Source organism: Cuculus canorus, chromosome 27, assembly GCF_017976375.1.
Source record: "Cuculus canorus isolate bCucCan1 chromosome 27, bCucCan1.pri, whole genome shotgun sequence".
Classification (NCBI taxonomy): domain Eukaryota; kingdom Metazoa; phylum Chordata; class Aves; order Cuculiformes; family Cuculidae; genus Cuculus; species Cuculus canorus.
The window spans coordinates 6,766,644-6,779,018 of record NC_071427.1 but is presented as its reverse complement, the minus strand read 5'-3'; the positions used below and the strand labels follow the sequence as shown (position 1 = coordinate 6,779,018).

The 12,375-nt window shown below is 56.7% G+C and overlaps 1 protein-coding gene across 2 annotated transcripts in view; it reads left to right on the top strand.

The window, feature by feature from the left end:
- The window catches only part of EFNA2 (ephrin A2), a 78,671-nt gene that overhangs the window by 23,322 nt on the left and 42,974 nt on the right, over nucleotides 1-12,375 (top strand). Inside the window, exon 1 of one of the 2 annotated variants that reach the window (XM_009568311.2) lies at nucleotides 308-902. The exons of the other annotated variant lie outside the window; for it this stretch is intronic. Coding sequence (XP_009566606.2) covers nucleotides 781-902 — 122 coding nt within the window. The 5' untranslated portion in view covers nucleotides 308-780. Of the gene's footprint in view, nucleotides 1-307; nucleotides 903-12,375 lie in introns of those variants that run through there. 2 annotated transcript variants of the gene reach the window in all.

The window sequence follows — 12,375 nt, the reverse complement described above, 5'->3', positions numbered from 1 at the left end:
AAGCGCCCCCACTCGATCTGACACCCCCCCCTTTTCCCAAGGACCCCCCCCTCCCGGTGCGCCCCCCCGTTCCCCACGCACCCTCTCGATGTGACCCCTCCCCTTTCCCAACCTGCCCCCCCCCCTCCCCGGGGCAGTGGCGGCGCGCGCTCGCCTGGGGCGGGGGGGGTCCCGCCCTGAGCGCGGGGCCGGGCGCGCGCGGCGGCCGCTGGCAACAATGTATCCACGGCGGCGGCGGCGGCAGCGGCGGCGGCGGCGGCGCGGGGGGGGCGGGGCCCGGCGGGGCGGAGCGCGCGGGGCGGGGCGGGCGGCGCGGGGCGAGGCGGGCGGCGGGCGCAGCATGGCGCGGCGGCACTGAGCCCGGCGGCGGCCTCCCGGCCCGGCCTTTGTCTCTCCGGTGTCCCCGGAGCCCCGCGCGGGGAAGGGGGGGCTGGGGGCTCGAGCCCCCGCCCCGTCCCGCTCCCTTCCCGTCCCTCGCCGTCCCTCGCCTAGCGGGGCTCGGTACCGGGCGTCGTCGTCTGGAGGAACTTAGCCAAAGTTCGGCGAGGAAGGGGAAGGGTTCCCGGTGCCCGGGAGCACCGGGTGGCGGCGGGAGGAGCACCGGGATGCGGCTGCCCCGGTGCCGCCGAGCCGCGCCCGTTCCCGACTTGCCCCGTTAACGGTGCCCCCGGGGCTGCGGGCGATGGTGAGAGCCGCCCGCCGCCGGCCTCACGGCTCCACCGGCCGCCGCCCCGCCGCCCCCTGAAGCGGCCGGAGCCGCCGCCGCCGCTGGCCGGGACGATGCCGCGCTGGGAGGCGGCCGCACTGCTCGCCGCGCTCGTCGGGGTCTGCGTCTGGACCGACGAGACCGGGAAAGTTATCTCGGACCGGTACGCCGTCTATTGGAACCGGAGCAACCCCAGGTGAGGCCGGGAGCGGCGCGGGGGGCAGCGGTCCCGGACTGCGGCGGTGCCCCAGGTTGGGTCTTTTAATTCCACCCCGTCCGCCTTCCCGGGGAGCCCGGTCACAGCCCCCGGGATCGCCCCGTGCTCCGCCAACCTTCCCTCCCGGTTGCTCCGCTAAAGGGACCGGGAGGTTCAGCTGCTCGGGTCCCACCGCAGCCCCCGGTTGTTCCGGTAAAAGGACCGGGGAGGCTCAGCTGTCCAGGTCCCGCTGCAGCCTCCGGGGTCGCCCCGTGCACGGGGATCTTCCCTCCCGGTTGCTCCGGTGAAGGGACCGGGGGGAGCTCAACGCAGTTCCCTTCAACCGGGGCTGCCTCCCCGCAAAGTTCCCCGGGGGGAGGACGGGACCCCAGACCCGGAGCGTCCCCGGTGGGACGGGGGGCGCGTTCCCTGGCGGGGGCTGCGGCTTCCCAACTCCGGCAAGTTCAAGTTCCTCCTCCCTGCCGGTCCCCGGTCCCCCCGCTGCCCCGGCCCCGCTCCCGGGGGCGAAGCTGTGTGAAAAAAACCCAAATACGGCAAAAAGCGGCTGGAGGGGGGCGAGGGGGTAGGAAATAACGGGGTGGAGGGAAACGGGCAGGTTGGGGAGGGGTCCAGGGTGCCTGGGGTGGTTGGGGAGGGGGGCCGGGGTGCCAGAGCTGGGGTGCGGGAGGTCTGGGGTGCCGGGGTGGGGGTCCGGGGTGCCTAGGCTGCTGAACGGGTTCCAGTACCGGTGCCCGGGAGCTCAGGGCAGCCCAGCCTTGTTGCTTCCCATTTTCTTTTCGTCTTGGAAAAGGCATCGCCACACGTTGGTTTGGTTTCCCCACTCTATCTTTGCATTCAGATCTTTTTTATCCCCCACAAGCATCCATTTTTTCCCGGTGTGAGTTTCGTTTGGGTTGTATTCCTCTCGTTCAAAATTTTGAAGAACCCAAAAAACTGTCAGAGAGTTGGAAATGAGGGTGGATTCTGCTCCTGGCTCAGGTGGCTGCGACCCCTGGGAGGCCCCGCTCCCATCCTCCCCTCACATACAAACCCCAGGGTTACAAACGGGCCGATTTGTGGGGATTCTTGTAAAAGACAAGAAAATAAAACCCGACTTCCATCAAATCCTCATTTTCCCCCAGTTAATCCCAGTTAAGCTGGCCCCGGCTGTGTCCCCGCTGAGCCGTCGCCAGGGCGCGGGTGATGCTCGAGTTTCTCTGCAGCAGGTGCTGCTGTGTCCGGACTTGGGCTGCTGTGGTCTCCGGGTGGCCTGGGTGTCCCTTTGTCCCCGCCAGGACATGGGAGGCAGCATGGCCTGACCCTCGTCCCCGCACCAGGACTGGGATCGTGGCTGCGGCCGAGCAGGCGGGAGCTGGAGCTGCCCTCACTGATTCCTCTGTTTCCCATCTGGGAGGCTTTGCCAGGGTAGGGGATCTTGGTGGCATCTTCTCCTGTCCTGGTGACACCATCACAGTTGATTAAAGTTCCCGACTATGTTTCGGTGTGTGCCCACATGCAACCAAAGCCGATGGGATGCCGAGATCCGTCGTCAGCATCGGCATCCAGCAGGCCACTGCGTGTCCCCTTGGGGGGACCAACCAGGTGCCATCGCCCCCAGCCCCATGGGCCCCAGACTGGGACGATTTTGTCCCTTTGTGCGTGGTGCTGCCTTCGCCGCAGGCTGCCTGCGGTCCATATGGATTTTATTATCTCTCTCACATTTTTGTGGGGGATTGTAAGAGGCAAGGATTTTTTTTTTTGTTGCCCATTGCAAAGTTTTTGGTTACAGTTCTTGGTCCTTCCTAGCTCCCACACTTTGGGCTCTGCTCTTTTGTTCTCTCAAATGCCAAACATGTGTAAGGAACCCCCCCCTCCCCAGTCAAACTCCGGCATCCCGGATGCTGGAGACGAGGACGGCATTGCTGAGCGGTCAGGGCCGCAGCGGAAATTTAGCACCCAAGAGTTCTACGGTGATGCCGTAGCCAAAAGAGGTCTTGGATGGCCCCTGATCCTTGGGTGACCAGCATCTCGGGACCTGGCATCAGTGGTGGCTTCGGCTCAGCCCCGCGAGCCGCCTGCATCCCCGTTGGTGGAGAAGATGGCGAGGAATTTATCCTCCCAAATTGGTGGTGATTTAGTATTTGATATAAAAATCTATTAAATCTGAGATTGGTCGGGGAAATATTTTCAAGGGGTGGGGGAATAAAATAGGGCAAAGGAAGTGGGAAGGGATGGGAGGGAAGAGCAGACAATGGCTGGTGGGCTGGAGCAGGCACGTCCGCAGCGCTGGGCTCCGGGATGTGACCCAAATTTCCCCAACGTTGGGAGCGCCCCGTGTCACAATCGCCCGATGCACTGCGTGTTCCCTGCCTGCACGTTCAGGGCTTGGAATTCAAGGCAATTTATTAGACCTTGCAAATGGAGAAATTGCCATTGAGTTTGCTGCTTATTTTCCTTTTTGAACCCAGCGGTGGCTTTATTTTGTCTGTCTCCGGAGTTCCTTCATCCTTAAAAATGAAGAACAACCTATAGATGATTTTTTTGGTCTCTTGTTTTCCTTTTTTTTTTTTTTTTTTTTTTTTCCCTACCATCTCATTTAATACAGGGAAATCAAAAGGGATCAAAAGAAAATAATAATAATTAAAAAAATAGTTTAAAATGCCTGGTTCTTGTTTGAACCCACAATAAATATATTTCTTTGTGTTTACGTTCCAATCTCTATTTTATAAAAGACGGCAATAAATCTCCTGGTCAGTGTGATTTACCCAGATTAGAATAATAATATTTCGTAATTGGGTCTAAATTAAAAAGAAGTGGTACGGCGAGGGGCTATGGTTTGCCTGCTCTGTGCAGCTCTCAAGCTGTGGATTTAGAGTTATTTATTTGATTTTTTTTAAAATGGTTTGATAAGGATACATTCGGGAAGGGCTGCCCAGGCTGGGCTCGTGCAACTCCTAGGTTATCTGGGAAGCAGCCGGAGGAGAAAGAAGGGATCTTTATATAATGCTGTGCTGTTTCGATCCCCACGGATAACTGGGGATTTTTGCTCTCTAACCCGTACCGATGCGCCAGTGTGGTTTTATTTCCCTGGGTGTGGGATGTGCTGGCCGTGTCCTGGCAGGAGCAGGGCCAGGGTTGGTGCTGGGTGGCTGGGACGATGCGCCTGCGGCTGGACCGCAGGGCTTTTGCCATGACCAGCATCCCTGGCAAAGGTCCGGCTTTGTGAGTAGGGTCTGGCATCGTGGGCAAGGACCTGCACGCAGGCATCCAGCATCACGGGCTGAGGTCCGGCGTTGCAGGCTGGGGTCTGGCCAGCACAGGGATCTTCAGTGTGTGGGGTCTTCGGGGTCTGTGTGATCACTCTGTGTTTTCCATCTGATACAGCCAGTGGTGCAGGAGCCACTTGTCCGTAGGGTTCTTGGGTGGATTTGCAGCCTTCGGACCCAACCAAAGGCGCAGTCGGGCATCCTGGAACAGCCACTGGTGGGACAGCGTCACCCGGGCAGGTTGAGGTCTGCACTCCAGTGCCCTTGTCTGCATGATCCTAGGATTTAGCATAAACATCCCAGATGCACTACTGTGCATGGTGGGGTGAAAAATGAGGCATTTGGGAAACCTCCACACTACAGAGGAAAGCTCTGTGAGAGGGAGTGCCCTTGCCTCAGAGCGTCCCCAATCCCGGGACCTTGCGGCCATGACTGGACCCTCTCAGAGTCCCAGGAAGGCCAGAGGATTTCAGGGTTGGTTCTGTTCCCTGCTCTCCCTCTGCCTCTGTAGTGGGCAGGTTGTAGTAATTCCACAATGACAGTTTTCCTGCAGCCAAACGCAATTCCCGTGTACACTGCCGTGCGTTTCTGCATCTACCGAGGGGGAGCAAAGTATGCACTGTTTTCCTCTCCCTGTTTACAGTACGGGTACGAATGCTGTGACTGGTCTGGATTTTACCCATGGCCTATATTTAACTGTGCAGTCATTTCTCTGCCTCGGAAGGTTTGTTTTCTGATTCTTTTTTTTCCTTTTTTTGATTCTCTGAGCACAGCTGGGGTCTCCGTTCTGCTCCTCTGCACTCCCCAATCCCGGGATCAGGAAGCCGGAGAAATGGTTTCTAGCAGAGGGATTTACCGTGGCTGGCGATAAGTGATGCTGGGGGACAGCGGGGATGGCAGAGTGGGACTTTTTTGGGGTTTCTGTGTGCTCCCCATCATTCAGGAGCAGGTGAGGGTCTGTGCCGCAGGGATGGTGGAGCTGGGGTGAAATGGGGAGCTCTGGATTTCCCCCTTTTCTCCCGCGTTGCCGTCTCCCAGACCTGCAGGCTGGCTTTGTCCAAGAGCGTGGTGTGCAATGGCCAGCGTGGGGCTGGGGCCTTGCCCTGTTACTTTCCCCAGCCTGAGTGAACTTGCCCGCCTGTGGGTCACAAGGATGGAATCAGGATGGTCCCACGTGTGCCTGCTGCCCTTCAAGGGAGGGAAGACAGCAGGCGTTTGGGTTTTCCAGAGGAATTTGGTGCTGGAGAGGGGTGGCCGGGCGTGAGGGCTCGGCTCAGGGCGCTGTGTGCACCCACCCAGCCTCCGTGCTGGGGCAGGTTGGTGCTAGCACTGCCCGGTGATGGTTCCCAAAACCTCCGTGTCCCGGCTCCATTCGGGACTGCTGGGCTGGGACCTTTGGGATCGGCTCCCAGCCCTGTGTGCCCAGATGCTGTAAGCATCGCAGTAGGATCTGCACCAGCCTCTGCAAGAAACCCACTCTGTTCCCTCTCAGAGTGATTTTAACCTGGATTTTGACTTGGGTCATTCCCGCATTGTTGGCCAGTCGAGACCCCGCACCGCTCTCAGGGTGCCAGCATCGCTTGGGATACCTGCACTCGGCCACATCGCGCATCCCACACAATTACTGCTCTTTTAGTTTTCATCCATTTGGTTTTCCCTTTGTACCGAGATCATTTGCAGCCTTTCCCACCCCTCTTTTCCAGCCGGTTAAGCCGTGTTAGCTATTCTTCACCAGCCCAGGGCTGCGGTGAGCGCGGTTAATGGAGAGCAGCTACAAACAGGGCCAGCGTCTCTGACAAGATTTTCTCTCTCTGCCTGTCCCTTTCGAGGGACCGCAATTACATTCCCTGCTGGTTGCACATTTGGTATCCAAATGCTGCCCATGAGCCGCATCCTAATGCGACGCTGGACTGGGGGTGCGTGGTGCTGCTGACGGGTCAGCGTTCCCCAGCGCCTGTCCCGGTGCAGCAGGCACGAGGGGTGGGGAATGGGAATGGTGCAGAGGGAGAGAACGATGCCTTCATTACCCCTGGAAAGCTTTAAAAGTACTCTTTCATATATATATATATATTTATTTATTTATATCTATACACACCTATATTCACTTTACACACACACAATGGTGATGCCCAAACACCCCAACGCCCACCCAGCCGTCTCGGTGCATGGAAAGTAGCACCCGCTGTATCCATCCCTATGTTATATCCATGTGTAATATCTCCCCATGGGCTGAGAGATATAAATAGTTTGGGTTTTCCATGTCTATAAACACAAATCTCCGTATCCAGGTCTGATCTTGTCCAGATGTCCGTCTGTCTCGCCGTGGCCTCACGTCTGGCCCACGTGGCTGGGGCTCTGCGTGTCCGTACCCGCAGACATTTGACAAGGTTCATCTCGTGGGTTGGCTGTAAAATTGCAGCAATTGTGCTTTAAATAGCAACTCGTTCCTGATGGGGAAAATTCCGGTTCTTTTGTGTAAGATATTAATCATGATTTTTGAGGCTTCATTTTTATCCTCACTGTTTTTCCCCGGTCGGGGCAGAGATCTTGCCCTCCTCCACTGGATTTAATGGAGTTTATGGAAGGCAAAAGCAGATTTTCGCATTGTCACCTTCAGCCCTCCGAAGGAGCTCTAATTTATTTGTACTATGACCCATCTGAGCCTGACATGCTCTGTACCAAAGTCTGGCCATTTTCCTGTGCTTGGAATGTTGATATGAAACCAAAACCAACCCTGGTTTTGCCTCTCTGAGTGTAGGGGTGAACGGTGCTGCAAGCAGCGCTGATGCCACAATCCGAGCCGTGAATGGGTCTGAAGCCCGAGAAGTGGCTGCGGCCACTTTTGGTCTTTGCCAAATGGATTCAGGAGGTGTCTGTGAAGCCAGAGACACCATAAACCGAAAGTTTGTGTTTTGCTGGTGTGTGGGTCCAAACTCTTTACCCACAGCCTGGCAAACGCATCTACCCCATCCGTCGCCATCCCCACCGCGCTGCCATCCCTGCCGCGCTGCCCGCATTGGAGCTGTTTTGGGGTACCAGCACCCTTGGGGCCGCTTGAGCTTATCCAGCCTGTCCGATGCTCCCAGGCTGTTTTACCCTAGCAGGAAAGCTTGGAAGGGACGAGTCTGTGAGACTAGGGCAGCTGGGATGGGGTCCATTTGGCTACCGTTCGGCTAATGCCGTGCGGTGTGGTGCTGCTGGCTGGGCAGAGTGCTGGGACCCTGCACCGCCTCAGCTTGTTCCTGGGCGGTCAGTGTTGTTATTTATTTATTTCTCCTCCCTCCTCTCGCTTGTTGATGCTGCTGTGGCTGGGCTGCTAAATAGCTTCCCATTGTTCGAGAGCTAATTACCACTTAATGAGGCTCCTTACTCACAGCCAAGAGAGAAGGGAGACTGTGGGGTGGGCTGCTCTTCTAGGGGATGATGCCAGGTTGCTGGGGATGGAGCGGGCACTGGGTTCACCCGGTCCTCCCGGAGCAGCCATTGGGTTCGGCTCTGTGGCACCAATGATGGGAAATTGGGGCTTCCTTGGCTGGCGGCAGTGGGGGCTGCTGACTGTGGCTTCATCCCAAAGGGTGGCTGGGGAATGGCTTTGCCAAAAGTCCCGTATTGAGCCCCAAATGCAGTAACCGCTGGGGAGAAATGAACGCCCAGGGCGGCTCCCGTGCTGGCGCTCGGCACAGGAGCTGGGAGCAGGATCTGAGCATCCCTGGCGGTGTGAGGCCTCTCCACCAGCCCTGTATCCAGGGAGGTGCCTGACCTCTGGGTCATTCCTTTTGGCAGTAAGGGCTTAAATCAGGGTTCCTCTGAGCTTATCCCTCTGTGTGTGTGTGTGTGTGTCCTTAGCAGGACAAATCCTGCTTCGCGTTGCCTGTCTCCTTCTGACCTCATCCCGTCCCTCAGTGAGTGGCTGGTGTGAGCCCTCGCTCCCAAGGGGGTTCAGGAGCGTTGGTTGGAAGGCGCTGGAGCATGGATGGAGAGGTGAGGAGCAGGGGTTTGGTCTCCACTTGCTGGATCCTGGAGTCACATACATCCCTCGGGCTGGAGCGGCACCGTGGGCACGAGGCTGCAGCAGCTCCTGCAGCTCCTCCCTGCACCGGATGGCGATGCCGCAGACGTTGGGGGGGAAAGAATTTTTCTCCAAAGGGATTGGGGAAGCACCCGCCTCCACCCTCACCAGCCACCCCGTTCCGATTGAAGCTGGGCTTTGTCCCACGCGCCAGAGTGGGGATGAATGGGAGGGTCTTCAACTTCAGAGGGGGACTGGGCTGTCAAAGCAACAACGGTGGGGAAAAATAAAAGAAAGGAGGAAAATTTACTCCCTAGAATAATAATGAAGGTGGGGAATGACTTCCCCTTTCCTTGTGCCCTTCAGGGAGCAAGGGGTCTGACTCTAGCGGTGTCTGCAGCGCCCCAGGAGGGGAACGAGCCCCTTGGAGCTGATGGAAAGGCAAAGGCATGTGAGATGCTGGACTCGAGCCCCAGTCTGGGCTGGTGAGAGCTTTGGGATCGTCCCCCCTGTCCTACCCAGCCCTTGGTCCGGCTTTGTGGGGTGGCTGGGAAGCCGGTGGCTCTTTCCCATGGAATATCTTGGTGGGGACCAGCCTGGGCAGCCGGCGCTGGAGATGAGGGTCCAAGGGCAGAGGGGGTCTGGGGTTTAGCTGGGGCTCCCCAGGCTCCTGGCTCATTCAGCTTGCCTCTGTCTCGCCTGCCCTCCCTGTGGCTCACCTGCGCTGCCCATGGCTCGCCGCTCCGGTGATGCTGGTGGTGGTGGCAGGGCATGTGTTGCTCTGCCATAGTCGGTCCCCAGCAGCGATGTAAATGCCACAGAGCATGGCTATCGACGTCTGGTGGCCGCCGGTGAAGCCAATCAGCGCTATGGCCAACGAGACCCACATTCCCGTTTTCGAGCCCTGCTCGGGTCCATTTGACGTTTTCCTCTGGGTCATTAATGAAGGGAGAGGAATGCAGACAGAAATGAGGATTAAGACTTTGTTAGATTTCTTTCTTCCTCCTCCTTTTATTTTTTTTTCCCCTCATCCCATGTTTGTTTCCCAAGACCTGGCTGGGAGAACGGAGGAGCAGCGGGCGATGCCACTGCTGGATGAGGGATGGACACAGAGCTGAGCTGTGTCCCCGCAGACGGTGCCAGAGGGACAGCTGGAGTGGGATCCCATGCAGCTGTGATAGGATCCTGCAGGATGGGGCCTTGGTGGGATCCTGTAACCCTGGTGGGATCCAGTGGGATGCAGCCAAGGCGCGTGAGCTCTTCCTGCCCTGCCAGTTTTCCTGGCATTTCCCATTCCACCCCAGCTTTGCTTGGCATTTGTGGAGTTTCTCATCTTTTCCTTGTGCAGATGCGGGTGCCGATGCTGTATCCATCCCACTAAACACCAGCTTGGACCTGGTGCTGCTGCTCCCTCAGGATGCCGCAGTGATTCTGCCGGCATCTACCCGCCGGCATTCCCACCGAGCACGGCAGGAACATTACAAGGCTCCGTGGAGTTTAAAACCATCTCTCAACACTTTTTATTTGAGCATCCATTTATTTCACCTTCTTCCCCACCCAACCCTGAAATCCCACAGGAATTAAACTTTGGTACAAAAGAATTTTTGGTACTAAAATCCACCCTCAAACCCCACCAGCTCCGCTCCCTGGGGCCATCAGCCTTGCCAAAAAGGTGACTAAATTACAAAAGGGGGGTTTGAATTGCCTGGAGGTGGAAAAAAACCCCTTGGATCCCCCATCCATCCTCCTGCTGCATCCTCCTTGTCTCCCCCATCTATTTGATTAGTGTGCTGTTCAGCCTAATTTCACTGGAAATATTCCCTCTTTCCCCTGGTGCATCCGCAACCAAGTTTTGCCGGATATTTTTTTTTTTTTATCCCTGCAGAAGAGGAGAAATTATTTGTATCGGTTTATTTTTTTTTCTTTAACATTACACGGGGAGCAAAACTCTCCCATGTGCTGGGAAACAGATAAAGTGTTTAGACAGCAAATACAAATATTTCTGAGCATTCAGCGTGGCTACAGATATTTCTGCCTGTCCTCCAGCAGGATTTCTTGCTGTATCTTCTAGTGGGTTTTTATTTAGACCGGCTCAATTTATTTTTTTTTATCATATTAAAAGCCTTATTTGCAGGAAAATAAAATCAGCCAAGGCTGACCCTGGAGAGAACCTGAAAAAATCCCGATTCTTCTTTTTTCCAATCCCGTTTCCCATGAGAAAAAAAGCTTCTGGACCTCACGCCCCACGTAAAATCCAACCGCGACGGGATTATTGCGGTGCTGAGCTTTTTGCAGCTGCGGGTGCTGGGATGGCAGCAGCACTGGTGGCTTCGCCGGGATGCAGGGATGTGCGGATGCGGGAGCTGGGGAGGCACAGGGGGAGGGTGGTGGCCGAGTCCCTTGTGCTGCAAGTACCAGCTGCGCGTGATGCATCCAAAAATGGGCTTTTTTTAGTTAAACAAAATACCTAATGCAGCTCTCCGGCTGTGTCCCTGTCCCGGTGGCCCCGCGGGTGCCGTTACTGCCCCGTGCCGGGTGCTGGGGTGTTGGGAGCAGCCCAAGCAGCTGCCAGGGGCTGTCAGCAGCCGGGGATGCTCTTTCCCAGCCAGCTCGATAATCCCAATTATTATCTGGTTTCTTGATCAGGGTTGCTTATTAAACTTGGCACCGCTGGCTTTGCCGTTCCGGCCGCCTGCCTCGGCAGAGGGATTTCTCTCCCACTGATTCGGGAAGGAAATTGAGTGGAAAAACGCAGGGCAAAGCCTCTCGGGATGGCAGGGCTGGGGCGAGGGATACCCGGCTTCAGAAGTGATGCGGGATGTTCCAGCCCGGCATGGTTTTAGGGCACGGAAGCGATGCTGTGGGGCGCATGTCTCATCCTTGCGTGGGATCAGCTTGGCTGTGTCCATCTGTCCGTCTCCACTGTGCTGGGCAGCTCTCAGGGCTGCCTATGGTGAAACCACCCTGGTTTTGGGCTGCACACTTCGATTTCAGTGTTACTTTGAAATAAGAGGGTTTTTAAAGGGATACACGAGTATTTGCTAAACAGCTGGTTTTCACTGAATTTAAAGGAACCTTTTCAGCTGTTTCTTCCCCTGTCACACCAGGAATATCGGATTTTTCCAACATTTGGGCCTTCCAGCTTGAATTCCTCTAATTCCCATCACACAAACGTTCTTATTGCCAACGCTTCCTCTTGCATTTCTTCTGCAAATTCTGTTTTATTTTCACCAACGCAAATTACCAAACCTAGCGTCAGAGCTGCCTGTGCCAGATCCGATGTGCCAGCCTTTGGGAAAGGATTTCCCAAATCACAGACCAGTTCTCGGCATGGCCATGGCATCAGGGTGAGCGGGGCTGGAGGTGGGAGAGATTCTGCTGGAGAAGATGCTCCCTGGAGGGTTTTCCTCTTGGTGTTTGGTACTTGGGTGTTCACCCAAATTTCCCTTTGCTTTGCTGGAGAACTCGGAGCTGGGTGGTTGAGTGATCCCAGATGCAGCCGCGTGCTGAGTGCTGGGGCATCAAATCCCGACAGAGCCTCTCAGGATGCTTCCCCTGCTCCCTTGTCACCCTCTTGGTGTCACCTAGGATGGGACCTGCTGCCTTTCCAGCAGGTGTCTCCCATGGATCAGCCTGCATTGATTTATCCCCCAGGAAATCCTTATGGTCATGGGGCTGGCGGGAGGGCAGAGGGGCTGTGGGTGCTGGGGGGGAGTTGCTGAGTCCCTGCCCTGTGCGGCGCTGGTCCCACACAGGGAGAGGGACCTCCTCTCTCCCATCTCCTCTCCCCATGGCTTCTCCCTTTGTTTTTTTTTAATCCCAGCTCCTCTTTTCATGCTCTCCCACCATTTTCCTTACTGCACAAAGCCTGTAACGAACGGTGTTTCCCTCTTCCCATGGTGTCCGTTTGCCCAGCAGCTCTCCGTTTGCCAGCGGATGAGCTCCCTGCTCCTGGCATCCCCAATTTAGGATGGGGGCTGTTCCCCATCCCCTCCTTGTGCCCGGTGGGATTGGGAGAGTGATGAGGACAGGGTACACTCTGAAATCTTTTGTTTGGGGAAATTATAGTTATCCTGAACCCAGGGCAGCCTCGTGCTTCAGGGTGTGATGTCCGGCTTGGGAATCCTCCAGTCCCCCTCCATGGGCTTCCTGGGCTGCTTTGTGCAGGGGGGTCAGTTGGAGCCGCTGCCCGCTTGCC